The 17895-nt window shown below is 42.0% G+C and overlaps 1 protein-coding gene across 10 annotated transcripts in view; it reads left to right on the plus strand.

The window, feature by feature from the left end:
* The window catches only part of PTPRM (protein tyrosine phosphatase receptor type M), an 840314-nt gene that overhangs the window by 366989 nt on the left and 455430 nt on the right, over positions 1-17895 (plus strand). For 6 of the 10 annotated variants that reach the window (XM_058438632.1, XM_058438634.1, XM_058438633.1 and 3 more), the window contains one exon: positions 17305-17479. In XM_058438632.1, coding sequence (XP_058294615.1) covers positions 17305-17479 — 175 coding nt within the window. Of the gene's footprint in view, positions 1-15065; positions 15169-17304; positions 17480-17895 lie in introns of those variants that run through there. The other 4 variants (XM_032755375.2, XM_032152787.3, XM_058438637.1 and 1 more) reach the window with 2 other exon arrangements.

The raw sequence follows: 17895 nt of genomic DNA on the forward strand, positions 1-17895 counted from the left end.
CAGTAAATGAAGGTGATAACCAAAGTTAGCTAGTGTTTATGTACTTATAGATGACTCATGCATGTGCAGTTACAAGACCTGTGGCATGGGGGCCACTGCCTTCCTCTTCCCCTGCCTGAGGTCCCATTTTGGTGTTTTTGTAACTTCTGCTCTTTAATTCATTTCTTATAATTGTTGTAGAGGTTCCTGCATTCCTTACTCTTGTTAGCAACCACATCACATTCAGAGTGGGTGGGAAATACAAAGGTTCTGCCTCCAGGACAAAGAGCAGAAGACGGGGGGAGAAGCGACGTCTTTTCAACAAAGGATGAACAGATCTTTGATCAGGCTAGGGGTTGAGGTGTCCATGTTGAGTGAATAGCAGTTGGCAATGGAAACCTGGAAAATAACCCCTTTCTCTTCACAGATGTTAGAGGTCCATACCATTTTTAAATCTTAACTTTTTAAAATTACACAATTATGTAACCTCTGAATTTGGAGCAATCTTCAAATTAAATTCCTAATTTTATTGAGGAGAAAAAGGAAGCCCAGAAAATGTAGGAAACTTTAGTGCAATTGTATATCCGGTTTTTATGTTTATTATAGGCAACTCCATTTTATTAGTGAAAGTCAGTTTTATATGTCTAATATGTTTATGTCTGTATATATATATATACATGTTTATACTTATGTATAAGTATTGTTATTTATTTACAAATGCGTGAATTTTTTCTCTTGGACATTTTTCTTCACTGAGTGATCTTGCATCTCAAATAATATTAGCCTTTTAACCCGATAGTCTCAGATTTACTGCAATTTACCTGTGTTAAATTTAGAACTTTAAAATCCATCATAGCACAATTTCATTGAGAGTTTTACTGTTTTGCAAGCAGAGCTGGGCATTTATTATAAGTAATGCACCAGAATAGCCTTTTAAAATGATTCCATAATATGCATTAGTTTATACAAATAGAAAAGGAAATCAGACGATGTTACTGTAAAGTACAGTAGTCCCCTCGTATCCAAGATTTTCACGTTCCATGGTTTCTGTTACCTGTGGTTGATAAAAATGTGGTCTGAAAATATCAAATGGAAAATTCCAGAGATAAACAATTCATAAGTTTTAAATTGTGCACCATTCTGAGCAGCTCGATGAAAAGTTACTCTGTCCCGCACTGTCCCACTGAGGACATGAATCACCCCTTTGTCCAACAAATCCCACTACCCACCCAGTAGTTACTAAGGAGGTGTCTTGGTTATCAGATAGGCTGTCTCAGGATCACGGTGCTTATGTTCAAGTCACCCTTACTTTACTTAACCATTGCCCCAAAGCACAGGAGTAGTGATGACGACAATTGGATATGCCAAAGAGAAGGCATAAAGTGCTTCCTTCAAGTGAAAAGGTGAAAGTGCTCAACCTAATCAGGAAAGAAAAAAATTGTATGCACTGCTTGCTAAGATCTACAGTAAGAAAGAATCTTCTATACTTGAAATTGTGAAGAAGGAAAAATAAATTCGTTCTAGTTTTGCTGTTGTACCTCAGACTGCAAAAGTTTACAGCTACAGTGCATGGTAAGTGCTTAGTTAAGATGTACAAGGAGGCATTAAGTTTGTGTGTGCAAGACATGACAGAAGCTATCCATGGTTTCAGGCATCCACTAGGGGTCTTGAAATGTATCTCCCATGGAACAGGGGGGACTGCTATACTGTTAAAAATGCTGGTACAACCGGGCACCTAAACTAGTGCTTGTCACATAGCAAAATGCTCAGTGAATACCTACTAATGCATGGAGCTTACTGGCTACCCAAACAAATCGTGTAGCTCCTTCAGGTGAGCATCAAAAGTAGATTTGTAGTTAGAGCAGGAAAACAAGCACAGAGGAAATCGTTTCTCTCTGGGATGATTGCTTTAGGCCTAAAGTTCCTGTTCAGAGGATGGTCTTTGATGAGAGGAGCAATTCATAGAATGTAGTAGTGCCTCTGCTGCTTCAGGCTATATGGCAAATATCATGCAGAGTTACAAAAACTGATTAATAAAAACAGGCATATGTTTGAGTAATTTTAGAAGCACATATGTTCAATATATCATCTTTCCTAAATCTTCATTTCTTGTACCCTTTGCCTAGGTTTTCTTATTCTGTCATAAAACTTCTTTCCTAATTCTTCCTGTAAAAACTTTCTTGCCACAGCATCCACATTAAATGTTATAGACATATACCTTTATTTTTTTCCATGATCTCCATGAACATAAGAAATATACCTTTAATAAGGATATTCCATTTGAGTTTGCACAATGGCAATACTTGTGTCATAGTAATAGATGAATTAAACCTATCCCATCCACCTTTTGTAAAGAATGTAATTGGCCGGGCGCGGTGGCTCACGCTTGTAATCCCAGCACTTTGGGAGGCCGGGGCGGGCGGATCATGAGATCAGGAGATCCAGACCATCCTGGCTAACACGGTGAAACCCTGTCTCTACTAAAAATATAAAAAAATTAGCCGGGCTTGGTGGCGGGCGCCTGTAGTCCCAGCTACTCGGGAGGCTGAGGCAGGAGAATGGCGTGAACCCAGGAGGTGGAGCTTGCAGTGAGCCGAGATCGCGCCACTGCACTCCAGCCTGGGCAAAAAAAAAAAAAAAAAAAAAAACAAGAATGTAATTCCATTTGAACTCTTCCTTTGAGGAGTTTAATTTTCTTAAAAAAACTACTTAGAGTTAACAGTTTTTTAGCTGTTGGCCTAGAGATTGATAATTTTTTTTCTTTTGAGAGTTTGACATATAATTCCACCAAACTGGATATGAGCTATGCAATTGTGAAAAAAGTATGTTTCTCCAGTCTAATAAATTGCTCATATTTTGTTTTTGAGCTCACATAATTTTAGACCATTTTCTGAGAGAAAGGAGGGAAACCTTGAGATTTTTATAACCTACGACGATTTTCATGGAAACAGTTTCACTGATCTACCATAGAATTTGGCTTTTGAATGAATAAATTAAAAATTATAGGAATAGTGTTTATATTACTGACTTCAGCAGGTGTGTTTGAAATAAAGTGATTGCAACTATATTTACTCAACACTGCTATGTGCTAGTTACTCTGGTAGGTGATGTTCAGGCATTTTTTTCATTGATCCCTACAAGAATTTTATTATATGTCCATTTGTAGAAGAAGCGGCTGAGGCTTAGAAAGTTTTAATGACTTTTCCAGTGGTGCATTGCTAATCACAAGAGCTCGGATTTGAACCCAGGCCATCTATGTTGTATCGTAACCATAATGCATCTTTGGTACTGCAGAAAAAGACATAGATAGTTCCTCATGAATTCATAAGTATCATGTAATTTAAATGATAGCATTGATCAGAATGTACAATTAAAGTTGTTTTTGTATGTATGCGATGTTGCCTTGGCTTTCATGTTATGGATATACGCTTTTGGTCAACCTTTCTAGGTGGCTTTTCGTTTCATTTGCTGATTATAAGGAAAAAAATCACAACTGTATTTCAGAACAATTTTGTTATTATGTATAAAAGCCACAAAATGATATGAAAAGAAGTAAAATTATGGTTCCCTTCACAAACTTAACTTGGGTATTTTATGCCATATATATTAAAGCATAAATTTAACATCACTTAGCATCCCAGAAAATACTAGAAATGCATAAAGGAGGACTGTCTTTAGTTGCTATGGGAACCATTTGCTCTAAAAAATTTGGAGTAGTTAAAATCACATCCATTATTGTTTTAGTCAGTTAAATATCTATATCTATATTTATATAATATCATACTGAACAATCAGACTGAAGCTACTGAAAACCTTTAGGTGTATACCGTATGTTTTAACTTAGTATGATTTTGGATTACCTTTATTTAAAAATAAAAATTTCTTTTATATTGATGAAACAGTATAACATGTCTAGGGATACTCTAGAAGAAATTAATTAATAATTTTTCCTTTGTGATATTATCTAACTCAGCCAAAAAAAAGATGTAAGCAACAGGTGCTGTAGGATGTGGCAGGAACAGGTAGGGCAGTAGAGAGCCCCTTCCTCCATAGCAACGTTGAGGTCTCCTGGCCTCGACTTGAAATTGGACTTTTAATTTTTATTTTTTTCTTTCCGGCTTTTATTTTAGGTCAGAGGGTACATATGCAGGTTTGTTACATGGGTAGATTTTGTGTTGCTTGGGTTTGGTGTCCAAGTGGTTTTGTCACCCAGGTGGCGAGCATAGTACCTGATAGGCAGTTTTTTGACCCTCACCCTCCTCCCACCCTCCACCCTAAAGTAGACCCTGGTGTCTGAAATTGGATTTTTAAAACTACTGGTCAGGTTGTGTCAGTGTGGAGGGCAGAAGAGAAGGAAGGGCATCGCCACTAATCTTAAGGTCCGTTTCCTTTGGGCCTACAAACCGTACATTCTGGGAAAGCCTTCTTTCTTCTTTTCTCATATTCAGCGGAAGGTTCACTTGCTCTTCTTGCTTTCAAGTATCTGAGGCTATCCCATGAGAAAGGAAGACAGAGATGGCCATGATTGGGGCTGCTTGCTTCATGGGGCCGGCGGGAACTGGGAACAGACAGAAGCCCCACCCGCTACTGAGCTGGCAGGGCAGGAACCTCATGCTCCCTGTGCGCAGCTGCGGCTGCCCAGCCATGGCCTCAGACCCAGCATCCTTGTGCTCTTAGAGGCTGGGAGCAGGCAGGAGCCCTGCCCTCCCAGGCGCAGCTGCAGCCACCCAGCCACAGCTGTGGACCTGGGCATCTTTGCACTCTCAGGGACTCAGGAAGACACCCCTGCACCTGCAGGCTTCAAAGTGCCTGCTCCCACTGACTGGCCTCTCCCTGTTCCCAGTGCCCACTTCAATCTTGGAGCAAAGTTGAGGCCAAACCCAGGTGCTGTCGCAACCCAGCCAGGTGTGTGTGTGCCCAGGGCAGCGCTGACATGCCAGCCCCTTGCCACCTTAGCCCCTTCCTGACTTTAGGCACTGACAAGCATGGGAGGAAGGCTGAGGTGGTGTTGAGGGCAGTTTGGCACTGGCCTGCAGGTGCCCCTTAGCATGAACAGCCTGGGTGCCATGAACAGGAGGCAGACAGGCTCCAGGGCAGATGGGGGAGTTCCCCGGTGAAGTCCCACCTTCAAGCTAGGGAAGGCCTGAAGCCTGGGAGCTGTCAGTCCTGCAGTCTGGGAGTGGGAAATTATGGTGCTCTTTTTGTGCCCACCCATGGCCACCCATGAACCGATCAGCACACACTTCCTCCCCTCTGAAGCCCATAAAATCCATGGACTCAGCCAGACTTGAGCACTCAGGCCGACCTGCCTGGGGAGAGGAGCTACCCACTCCAGGGTCTCCTCTCTGCTGAGAGCTGAGCACTTGACTGGATGACCTGCCTGCATAGAGGAGCTACCCACTCAAGGGTCTCCTCTCTGCTGAGAGCTAAACACTTGTTGAGACACCCTCACTGTGGAGTGGAGCTGACCACTATGGGTTTCCTTTGTGCTATTCTGTCATTCAATAAAGCTCCTGTTCACCTTACTCATCCTCCACTTGTCTGCATACCTCATTCTTCCCGGACGCAGGACAAGAACTCGGGACCCACCAAATGGCGGGGCTGCAAGGGCTATAACACAAGCAGGGCCGAAACACGCTCCTTGCTCACCACGTTGTGGGTGACAAGAAAGAGAGAAGGAGAGAAGACCTACAGCCCTTCAGGAAGCCCAGACCTAGAAGCTCCCTGAGCCAGGGCTGTGACACCCTCTTTGTGGCTGCAGTTCCTGGTGTCTCAAGCTTCTAGGTGCTACCACATTCCCCATTGCCAGCCTTGTAAGCTGCTTGCAGGGAGCTGGTGCCCATGCCAGCACCTGGAGCTGCCCATCCTGCCACAGCCAGTGTGCCTGGCTGTGCACAGTGGCCAGATCCCATGCTCGCTCACTCACACACCCCTCACCTCTCCACTTGCCCTTGGCAGGCATGGAATCCAGGCCGGTAGTGTCAGCCGAGTGCAGCCTGCCAGGCCAAGTGGGCCCACTGGTCCTGAGCAAAACTCAGGTAAAGGTACCACTGGCCACAGAGGTTTCTGGGGGTCGAAGCAATACCCCAAGGGATCCCATAACATTATCAGCCATTGATGATCATTGCTTTGACTCATTAATTCATTAGGAGTTGCAGAATGGTCTAGGTCTATCAGTCACTTACTGTCATCACCTAAAAGTGACCAAGGTAGTTATAATTATTGTTGTCATCATCAGCATAGTCATCATCAGCTTGTGTGTTTGAACACATTTGATGTGTTTCAGTCCATTGTACTTAATATCTTTATTGCTGCTCACATCTTCCCCAGCCTTCCAGTGGGGCTTACTCTCCATGGGTGACTCCTGTCCTGGTCCATCTCAGGGAGCTTCTTTGCTTTCTGGTGAGATGACATATTCTAGGTGTATATTTTCCATTTTCTACTTCAGACCTAGAATTGGCCATTTTTCCAGGGAATCCTGGTTCTCTTTCTGTGGGAAATGGCCATTAGAAATTACAATCTGAACATAGAGGTGCTCGTTACTACTTTATTTATTTTATTGTTTATTGTTTTTGGATCTTCTCATTGGAGAGAGCTAGGATATCTAGGTATGCACACATACACACATTTAAAGACAAACTGTACCCTGAGTGCATACTGACAATTCCTGTGCAAATTCAAAACTGTAGGGATTTTAACCTCCTTTATCTTACATCTTTATCCTCTTTCAACTGTGTTTTCAGAAGAGTTGTATATTTTAAGGCACATTGACTAAGGAAAAGTGACGTTATTAACCAGCCATGTGAATGACTAGCCTGGTCTTTTAGATCATGTTTGATAGGTAGCACAGGCACTGCCACTCTCCCCATACTAGAGTGCTATAATTACAGTCTAAAAGTGAACTGGCTTGAGATCTAGTTTTGCAAAGGTTTGAACCTTTAAATATGTGAAAAAATGTTCGTCAGTGTTGGGCTCCTTAGTTTTATTTGGCCAAGTTAACCCAGTTAACAGTTGGATATTTGATTTTAAGACTACAGAACTTCTAATTTTGCTGGCATTTCTAGTTACTGCATTTATTATGTATTTCTATATTATTTGGATTAACTTCTAGATAAAATTTAAATACAGGTTTATTAAATAATGTTATTCAGCTATTATGAATATATCATGAAATGAACTATGTCTAAATAACAGAATGAAGCTCTAAATTTCCATAATCAAATTCCTCTTGAATATACTGATAATAATAGGATATAACTTTGGATATCTGTATATTATTTTGGCTATCTGTATATTCATTAGCCAACTGACCGTGTACTTGTCAATATATATTGCTAGTATATGATGATACAAGTAAGAATTTTTAGTTTTAGTACAGTACTCCAAATTGATAAATATTTGGGTTAACTTGGTTGTGGTCTAGAAATCAAAGGTCAATACTATGTTACTTATTAAAATAAAACATATGGGCTGTATGAAGGGTAGATTCTTCTTTGAGATGTTCAATTAATACAGGATTTAGCTTGCATAAGATATTTCAAACAAAATTACTCTAGGCCCTGCTGATGTTATTAGTGATGTCAGTGTTAAGAATTTCAATCAATATCTTACAAATGGGCATATTTGAAAGTTGGATAATACAGACTATTTTCACTATTGAAGAAATGAAAGTGCCGTTTAATCCCCACCTGTATGTCTGAGGAAGGGGGACTGGCTCAGAGCTCCTTGATGTCTGTGCACTCAGAGCAGCTCCAAAATGCCTGAGATTGATTAATTTGCTGCAAGTGCTGCTAACTTCCCAGACCTCAATTTCTTTCAATCATTGCTCTGATTATTGCAAAACTATTTCTGAAAGACTTAATATGTATCTTTTGCTGGGTAAATTACTGCTCATTTAGAAGTCCTAGAGTTAGTCCATTGCATAAAGAAGGTTGTAAGTCTAATTTAAATAACTATCAGTACTTTTTTCTAGCCTGCTCAAATTGAAATACATGCACATTTGAAGATACTCTTGCTTTTATAAAGAGCCGTATTTAACCCGGTCAGATATCTCCTCTTAGGCATCATCATTATGGTTATTTCACTAAGTGGACAAAAGAAGGGTCAGTGATTTCTTTAACAACCCAGGACATTTGGTCTCTGTGCTTTGCATGGAGTCTGAGGTTTTTGTTCCCAACAATTGTGTCCTAGGCTGTCTCTCCCAGTGAACTCTCATATGGTAAAGAACAGTCCGATGCCCATCCTTCATCATTTTTTATGGTCCTTCTGTCACGCTATTAAGAATGTAGAGTGCCAGTGCTTGGCAGGGCTGCCTCTTTCTTATTCTGAAAATTGGGCAAAATCTGGCTGACAATTTTGCTGTCTCTACCTGATGTATATTTTCATCATTTTGTTTTGCTACAATAACAAAAAGTTCCCTATGGGTTTCTAGATGCTCAGTGGTACCCGAGGTTCTGAACACACTGACCTCTCCAGGTGTCACTGTCATGGGGAAAGGACAGCAAGTCATGCCTGTCTGCACCTGACTTGCAGCAAAGGGATTGGGGCTGGCCATCACTCCCCACACTTCACAGTTTAATTCCAGCCTAGAGGATGGAATCTGGGGACCAAAGACATCTTAAAATCAATTAATTTAGTCACTCGTTCAATGCCTGAATCACTTTTAATATCACCACCAGTCCTCCCTAGGATGTACAAGGCATGGTTTATATGTTAAAGTTAGAGCAATAAAAACCTGGCAAGGATCCTTGCCTTCATAGGACTTGTATTCTAGTAGGGGAGATAGACAGCAACTATGATAAGTAAGAGAATTATGCAGCATGTTAGGAAGGGGTCAGTGGCACTCATAAAAGAACAGCTAGGTGGTGCCAAGTAGGAGCATGTTTCAGTTTGGAATTTAGGCATCAGGTTAGGCCTCAGTGAAGTATTTGAGCAGTCCCTGGAAGGAGATGGAGTTGGCTCTGGGGGATGGGTGGGAAGCATCCTAGGAGGAGGAAGAGGTCTCAAGGAAGAAGGAAGCCTGGGCTGGAAAGAACAGCCAGGAGCCCACATGGTGGGGCTGAGTCAGCCAGCACAGTGGTGCCACCATGGCACAGTGGGACTGGGAGTGCCTGAGGATGGGAGGACTGGGTGTGTGCCTTCTCGGTGGTCATTCTTAGTACCTTAGCCTGTACTCCAAAATCTATAATCAGAAAGTTTCCGTATTTAATTTGGTAGCAAAACCTCCCCATTTTTGTAATTCATTTGGTGACCAAACCTGACCTGAATGGATGTGAAGCTATTTAGGGTCTCTGTTTTTTCCTACTTAAAGTCAATATTCCTAGGTTTTGATGCAGAAATATCAAAACCTAGGAATTATGGGGTGCTGTCTCAGACTGTCTTTGGGGTGTCAAAGAATATGCAGTGCAGATGCCTTTATGAAATAAAATAAAAAATCTGAATTCTAAACCGAGGATTTCAGATAAGTAAGTACTGGTGACTTTTACTAGCTCCCTGTGGCCCAGACATTCACGTCCCATTCCTGTTTTATGTGCCTGTCCTTTCCATGCTGGAAGATGGTTGTCCTCTCCCCCTCGTTCTCAGCCAGCCGTGTTAATGACTAGCCTGGTCTCCGGCTCCTCCCCTTCTTCAGTTCCCTAACTGTGGGCCAGAGGATTTATTCACTGTCTAGTCCACAGTCCTCTGAACAAGTCTGCTTCTCATATGATCTGCCGAAAGCCTGAGGCTCTGAATGGAATGCTGTGTGCTGGGACAGGGACAAGAGGGACCATCTCTCCAGATACTTCATTAATACAACTGAAAATTGAATTAGGATTTTAGACAAAACCTGCTCCACAATTGTTATGTATCTTTTAATGATGAAGATGATGCTAAATCAGAACTCTATCCACTTAACAAAGTCCGATTTTACAGGGAAGCATCAGATGCACTTTTATTTTTATTGGTGTTTATCTTGTTTTAATTTATTGTTTGGCTTTGTAGATATCTTTTTCCATCCCTTTTTGTTAATTTATGTGCTCATTTATTGTCACCTGTACATTTGAGAAGCACATCTATGACTATCAAAGGCAGGAATAAACATGTTGAGAGAAGTCAGAGATGAGGAAATGGCCTTGTGCCAAGGCACCAGAAACAGACGTCAGCGTTGGTGCCGACTAGCAGCTGCGACTCTGGTCACTTGCACGTTTCTAGTCCACCTGATCTTCCTGGCAGTTATCCCATCTTGTTCTCCTCGTATGCACAGAGCTATCGTAGGAGACGTTGCCTGGTGCTTTGCCAGTGACTCTGAACACTGTGCTTCCTCATTTCCCCATGCTCCAAGAAATATGGTTCGACACTGGAAGAAGAAAAGTAGTACTTTTCCTCACCCATCACAAGGTTTATGGCTGAAATCCCTATAATAAAAGACAGATTAACAAGATAAACACATAAAAATTATTTAATACGGCTGGGTGTGGTGGCTCACACCTGTAATCCCAGCACTTTGGGAGGCTGAGGTGGGCAATTACAAGGTCAGGATTTCCAGACCAGGCTGGCCAATATGGTGAAACCCTGTATCTACTGAAAATACAAAAATTAGCTGGTTTGGTGGCAGGCGCCTGTAGTCCCAGCTGATCGGGAGGCTGAGGCAGGAAAATTGCTTGAACCCGGGAGACAGAGGTTGCAGCGAGCCAAGATCGAGCCGCTGCATTCCAGCCTGGGTGACAGAGCAAGACTCCATCTCAAAAAAAAAAAAAAAAATTATTTAATACAAGTTTTACATGGCACAGGAGCCTTCAGAAAATGAAGACCCAAAGACTGAGAGAAAACTGTGTTTTTATGGACAGTCACGTGGAAGTGTGATTGAGGGACAACAGGGCAGGATCTGATGGTAATAAGCGGGGTGCACTGAACAAGGCCTGTTTGTTCAGATTCTCTGTGACCTGTGTGACATTCCTGCCCTCCAGATACAGGGCAGGATACCTGCCACATGAAGGCAGGCCTTTAGGGGAGGATGGAAGGAGGAAGTCAGAGAGTGACCTCTGAGTGTCCTAGCCCATCCCAGGGCAGAAAGGGGCAAGTGGAATTTCAGTTTCTGTGTCCTACTTTGTGGGGGGGCGGGGGGAGGGAGATGGTCAGCGTGACCTTTCTGATGTTGTGGTTTTCTCGGCTTCTTTCAGCTTAAAATACGCGGTATGCCAAGGTGCCATATTTTGGGGTAGCATTTCCTGTACTGCCGTCAACACTAACAAAGTGGAGGGTGAGGTCTCTCTCCTCCCTTCTCCTCCCCACCGGTACTTTGAGGACACCCCCTCATTTCTCCTCCATTAGCCCCAAAGTGCATTTGCTGCCTTACGCATGTCTTCTCAGAATGGGGCTGATAGCCTGACGTTGCTGTTGCACCTCACACATGTTTTGCTTTAAGAACCAGGGAGGGGTCTATGAACGTGTACGTGTCAGGATTTCAAAGGAAACTAATAACGTCATTGAAGGCTTGTATCTTTTTCCCTCGTGGATCACATCTTTCTGCGTGTTGGGTCATATGGCCTTTCGTTTCTGTGCCTCTCCCCATCCTTGCCCTGCCTGGTCCTTTCTTCCCCATGCTTCCTCTCCTATTGCCTCGCCCAGCTTTCCCCACTCCTTTCTGATTTTCTATCTTCATACTGTCATTCCCCCGCTCTTCTCCAGTGTAGACGGCACTGTTCCTTTCTTCTGTTTTGTTATCCCACTGCCCCTGTGGCTCTTCTGTCTCTTCATGCCTTCCTGGTTTGGCCTCTACTCATTTCATTCATCTCGTGGGGTGCCTCCAGGGTTGCTGTCTTCAGGCTGCTATTCTAGCTCATGGTTCCAAGGTAGGGTACTCTTCTTCGGTGACCCAACATGACCTTAAAGTCTTGCTTATGCACCTTTGACAAATCAAGATGCACGACCCCTGGACACCTTCAAAAAGCCACAGGGCTTTTAGTTTATCTGATGATCACCATATTGGCATCCTATTGCTGCCTTAACAAATTAACTCAAACCTTGTGGCTTCATCATCTTACTGTTTTGCAGGTCAGAAGCCCTAAAATAAGGTGATGGCAGGTTTGGTTCCTCTCAAAAGCTCTGGGAAGAATCTGGTCCTTGCCTTTTCCAGCTTCTAGAGACCTCCCTCATATTTTGTCTTGTAATCCCCTCTTCACACTTCAAAGCCCATTGGCACAACCTCTGCTTCTGTTATCTTTCCTTCGCATTGACCCTTCTGCCTTCCTCATAAATAGAACCTTGTGATCACGTTTGGCCAACCCAGATAATCCAGCCTATCTTCTCATCTCTAGATCCTTATTTTAATCATATCTGCAAACTCCTTTTTGCCATGTAAGGTAACATAGTCCCAGATTCTGGGGACTGGGATGTAGACATCTTTGGAGGCCCTTATTCTGCCTACCACAGTCATGATGAATTGGGGCAGTGTTGCTGACTGACGACACACAGAACCTCTAAAGCGTTCTGTTATTTTCCCCGTTAGTCTCCATTGTAAATAGGGATTCTTTGTCTAGGGTTTGGGGTTTAAGTCTGTTAATTTAACAGAACCTCATTTTTCTCTTCTACCCCTGGAACATTTTTTTCCACTGAGGCTGTGATTCCTAGAGTCAACCAGTATTTCTTGAGGTCTGTTTATTGTGCACCTGGGTACACAAAATGAGTAAGATACGACCCTGTACCTTATGGACTGCTAGAGGAGAAAGATGTTACTGCAGTAGAGTACATACTGTGTTGATTTCATTTTCCAGATATCTTTAGGTTCCATCCCATTCTCTCTGTCTTCTCTCTGTGTGTCATTTGTTACTGTGATTTCTGAAAACAATTTACCCAGTTTCCCTTGACATCAGTTGGGCTCACACCCTATCTCCTCCAGTCCATTACTGTACACACAGAGGTGTTTGTGTTACCTCTTTGCCTAAGGTCCTTCCATTCCCCACATCAAAATACACTGAAATCTTCAACATGTCATATTTCTTGTTGGAGTCTGTATTGTGCTTTTCCTTCCAGCCTTTTTACCTGCCATACCGAGAAGCACTTCTGTTCTTGCTGTATGGGATAAGTTATACTTCCCTTAAGAGTTCCCCTGGAGTTCTCCTATACTTTCCCTATAGTTTTTTTTATAGTTCTCCTATAGTTCCCCCATAGTTACCCTATATTTCCCCTATAGTTCTATGCTCTTTCTTGGCTCCTGACTCTGGAGAGCTTCTCTTATTCACTAGACTTTTCCTCTTCATTCCTTGCCTGAGAAACTTCTGTGCATCCCCAAGCCTGGGCTTAAGCAGTGCTTCCTAGAAAGCTTGCACTGACACCATCTCCAGGACTATAGTTTGAATATTTGTCCCCTCCAAAACTCACGTTGAAATATTAATCACCAGTATTAAATCAGTATTTAATCTCCAGTGTCATTATTGAGAGGTGGGGCCTTTAAGAGGTGATTGGGTCATCATAGGAGAGCCTTCATTAATGGATTAATACATGTATGGATTAGTGGATTAATGGGTTATCATGGGAGAGGGACCAGTGGCTTTATGAGAAGAGGAGAGACTTGAACTAGCACACTGCCTATGTGCCTCAATCTGAAGAGTCCGTGGGGGTGGTCAGCCTGTAATCCAGATTTGAAGGTGGGGGGGATCGGGCAACAGAGTGAGACTCCATCTCAAAAAAAAAAGAAAAGAAAAGAATATGCAGAGTCCCCACCAGCAAGAAGGCCCTCACCAGATGAGGCCATTTGACCTGGGCTTCTTAGCCTCCATTACTGAAAGAAATAAATTTCTTTATAAATTTTAGTTTCAGATATTCTGTTATAAGCAACAGAAAACAGACTAAGACATCCAGTCAGGTCTTCTCCTCTGTGCTATGGGAGGCAGTTCATTGCTCTGTATTGTAATTATTGCCTTGTCTGTTTTTTTTTTTCTAGCCAGACAATAAACTCAATTAGGTAAATGATGGTTCTTTTAATTTTATGCTCTCTTATATGATATAGATGTGCCCCATAAAAGATTATCACTGAATATTGGTTGAACGAATGCCTGAATCCATGCACACGTGAATGGTTTAATACAAAATGGCCTGCAGATTTGAGTAAGATGTGTGATTTGCTATTCCTGTGTAGATTCTAAGCTAAAATGATTGCTACTTAGCACTTGGTTTCTCCTCCCTATGTACTATTTCTCTTGAAGCTGAATCTGACTTTTCATGTGATTAAGTACATGAGTTAAAAATTTTTTAAAGGCTCATTCCTGAGAGTTCATATGACTCACTAGAGTCACGCAGGGCTCCTAGTCCGAGGCTGTTTATTTTATAGGGCCCATCTGTGGCACGAAGACAGTGCTACTGTGAGTCATACTCCTCTCAGCATATGCATAAATCCAAAAAGGAAGCTTTCTTATAGTTGAGCACCCTCAGTACAGCCTTGAATAGTTGTGAGGGGTCAGTGAGTGCAAACTTGAAATTGTTCTTGAATAAACATTCTTTTGATAGATGCTTCTATTTGGAAAAATATTAGGAGATTATTACAAAAGGATATTATTACAGGATTCATGCCAAAAGTAAATAGATAAATAAATGGATAGATAGCCCTAAGGCCTCTTTGTTGTTGTTAATAAACAAATACTTACAGATATGAAATCTGCCTTTATGGCTTAATTTCTTTTCCCTTCAAAAACTAGAGATGTGGTTCTTTTTCAGTTTGGAAACAGGACAAGGGAGTAGTATGTCTAAGATTATCCTTAGAGCTAGAATTTGCTTATTTCCTGGGGTGGGGTGAGAATCAGAGACTGACTATCTATGGAAAACAGAGAGGAACCTTTCTCCTGTTGTATTATTAATGCTAAATTTGGTTTTGTTTCATTTTTTAACTTCTTGATGCTGTCTATGAGAACAAACTTAGGGCATTCAGTGAAAAAAACACACGCAGACATATGTGGGACTTTATATTCTGACTTACGACATTGTGTGGTATAAACAAGACTGTTTTACAGATAATACTAAAGATAATGTTGATGGAACTGTTCTTCCCCACTCGTGATGTTTCCTTCCAAGTGGCAGGAACTGTACTATTGCAGCACTCCTGTCTGCCTTCTCACTGCCCAAGCTGAAGCTGCCTGGGAGGAAGGGCTGAGCATGCCTAGCCCAGCCCCTTCTTTGGGGAGCTGACTGCCTATGGGAACCCTGTCCCTCCATCCTGTGAGTTTTACAGCAGCACTCAACATATGGGAGGCCTTGTGGTTTTCTAGGGTGGCCTGGGACTGGGTTGGTGAGTCTGTTTATTCTGTGCTTCAGGATTAGCAAGCCCATTGTTCTTGCACTCTTAAGTCATATTCCTCTGTCTCAGGTTTATCAGTAATAAAGGTGGTACTTTGATAGCCGCTGTGCCTTTCTCCGTGAATTCATCACTCAGGTGTTCCAGCACTTGGGCGGGGCTGCATGGTGGAGTTGTTATGGCTGTGTCCTTGCGTATGCCTGTGGGTTCTCCCAGCAGCCCTGACAGTGGGTGGTATCATCTCCTCTTTACAGATTAGGAAGTGAGACTCTATGAAGGTTAACCACTCTGGATGAACACTATAGGTTTGGCATGCTGGTCAGGCTAACTCCCAAACTTGTGTCCCTTAGGTGATTCGGCCAATGAAAATATCACAGATAAAAGCTTTTAAAGGACTTTGCATAGTGTAAATCACTGGGTAATACAAATGAGTTCGATTCCTTTGTAGGCTAGCATTTTCATAGCTATGAATGTAAACATTTTAATATAGCCTGCAAGTCCCTGAGCACACAGGTGCTTGCCTACCTCTCTAGCTCCACTGGCTGCCTTAACTTCATCCAAAGCCTTCATCTCTTTCTCACCATCTTGAGCTTCCTGTAGCGTTTCCTATAACTAGAATGCTCTTCCCCTCCCACCCTTCCCCGTTGCCTGGTTAGCTTCTGTTTACCCTTCAGATCTCAACTCACATGTCACTTCCTCAGACTAGCCTCCCACAGCCACTATATCTGCAGTTTGTCTACAGTGGGGTTTCTGCTAGCCAGCCCATCTTTCCTAAACCACCCTGGCCATCGTTTGTGATTATGTATTCACTCTAACCTGTACACCCCAAACAACTGCAGGCCCATAAGCCCAGCCACCACTTTTCTTTTGTGTACCATTGTGATCATGCTGTCTTGACATAGTGATAGCACCTGGTTGGGATGCCAAGAGTGGTTGCTGAGTGAATAATGGACTAGTGCTTGGGCATTATGCTTGGCATAATAATCATGTATTAGCCTTGAGGTCTTTGTCCATTGTTTTTTACTAATACTTATAAATAACATGTTAAAGATAGCCTCTTTCCTGATTATAAAATACACACACACACACACACACACACACACACACACACACGTTTCAGCTTTCAGGGCTAGATATTCGTAGATACTCATATTTGTCTATGGGGGACTGTTGGTGTGAGAAACTTTATATATATATGTGTGTGTATATATATATATAGAGAGAGAGAGAGAGAGAGAAGAGAGATTGCAAGAGCGAGGGCACGCGCAAGAGAGAGAACTAAAATCTCTAACCTGCTTTTGAGGCTTTAAATCTCTAACCTGCTTTTGAAGCCACGAGGTTTGAGGCTTTAAACTATTGGAAACATAGAATGCTTTTCCAAGTGTGCATAACTAAAAGGGTTACTTAGTATATGGGGATAATAAAAGACCAAACTGCCCCAGCCGTGGAACCTTGTTTATGTGGTCATGGGGATATGGGATGTAGAGAGGAACCTCTCTTGTTACATATGAATGTCATTTAATAGTTACTAGGCACCTACTTCTGTTTGGTTTTGTATATCCAGGAAGAACGTCAAAAGGGTTGAACCATTCTTCAATAGGGAGTACTCTAAAACCTAACTTATAGTTGAATGTTATTCTTAATACAGTGTTTATTACTTCATTTATAAAATGAGGTCAGTAACAGGGTAGTGGGTAAGCTACTTTTATTTCCTAGTCAAGCATAAAAATAAGAGAAAGTGCTATAAGACCAAAGTGGATAGTTTGAGAACAAGGTAACTCCCCCATTGCACTAATTAACATAATTAATATTTTGAAGAGGCAAAAACAAAAAATGTCTTCACACTTAATTTTGCATCGCTCAGTCTTTAAAGTGTTGACCATGGCAGAATTTTAGTTTCCTGCTGAGCTATTCTCCTGGTACAACTGCCCGTGGGTAATAAGCAACTGCACCAAGGTCTGCATGAAAATAGCATGGGTAATATGCCGTTGGGTGTCTGACTGTTTTGCTCTGACAGCTTATATTGCTTCTTTTTGTCCTCGCCACCCTACTTGATACAGGGCATTGATGTGCGAGATGCTCCTCTGAAGGAAATCAAGGTGACCAGCTCCCGACGCTTCATTGCTTCATTTAATGTTGTGAATACCACCAAACGAGATGCTGGAAAGTACCGCTGCATGATTCGCACTGAAGGAGGTGTTGGAATATCAAACTATGCAGAGTTGGTAGTTAAAGGTATTTAATGTGTTTTTATACCCCAGAATATTCTTCTAAAGTAGATATGTTAGGTGATTGTTAGTTCATTATCCCTTTAAAGCTCAAACTTACCCTTGTCTGTTTCTGAACAGTGGTTTGATGACAGGCTATTTTGACGGATTGCATTTTAAGTACAAATTTTGCATGTGAACAATATTTTTCAAAAATGTATTTTATCTATGTTGATTTAGTTGCATACAAAACAATGGATGTGCTCTTGGCAAAGTCTTCTGCCAACTCTATAAACAGAGAGTACAACCTATATAATTTTTTTAAGGAATAAAATTTTTTACTGATAGAAAATCACTTAAAATGGAAATATTCATCAGCCAGGGTGTTTATGATAGCAGAGTGGTTAATAAAATGAAGCAGTGTCAGTATAAAAATGCTCAGTC

The sequence above is a fragment of the Hylobates moloch genome, unplaced genomic scaffold (genome assembly GCF_009828535.3).
Source record: "Hylobates moloch isolate HMO894 unplaced genomic scaffold, HMol_V3 SCAFFOLD_5, whole genome shotgun sequence".
Taxonomy (NCBI): domain Eukaryota; kingdom Metazoa; phylum Chordata; class Mammalia; order Primates; family Hylobatidae; genus Hylobates; species Hylobates moloch.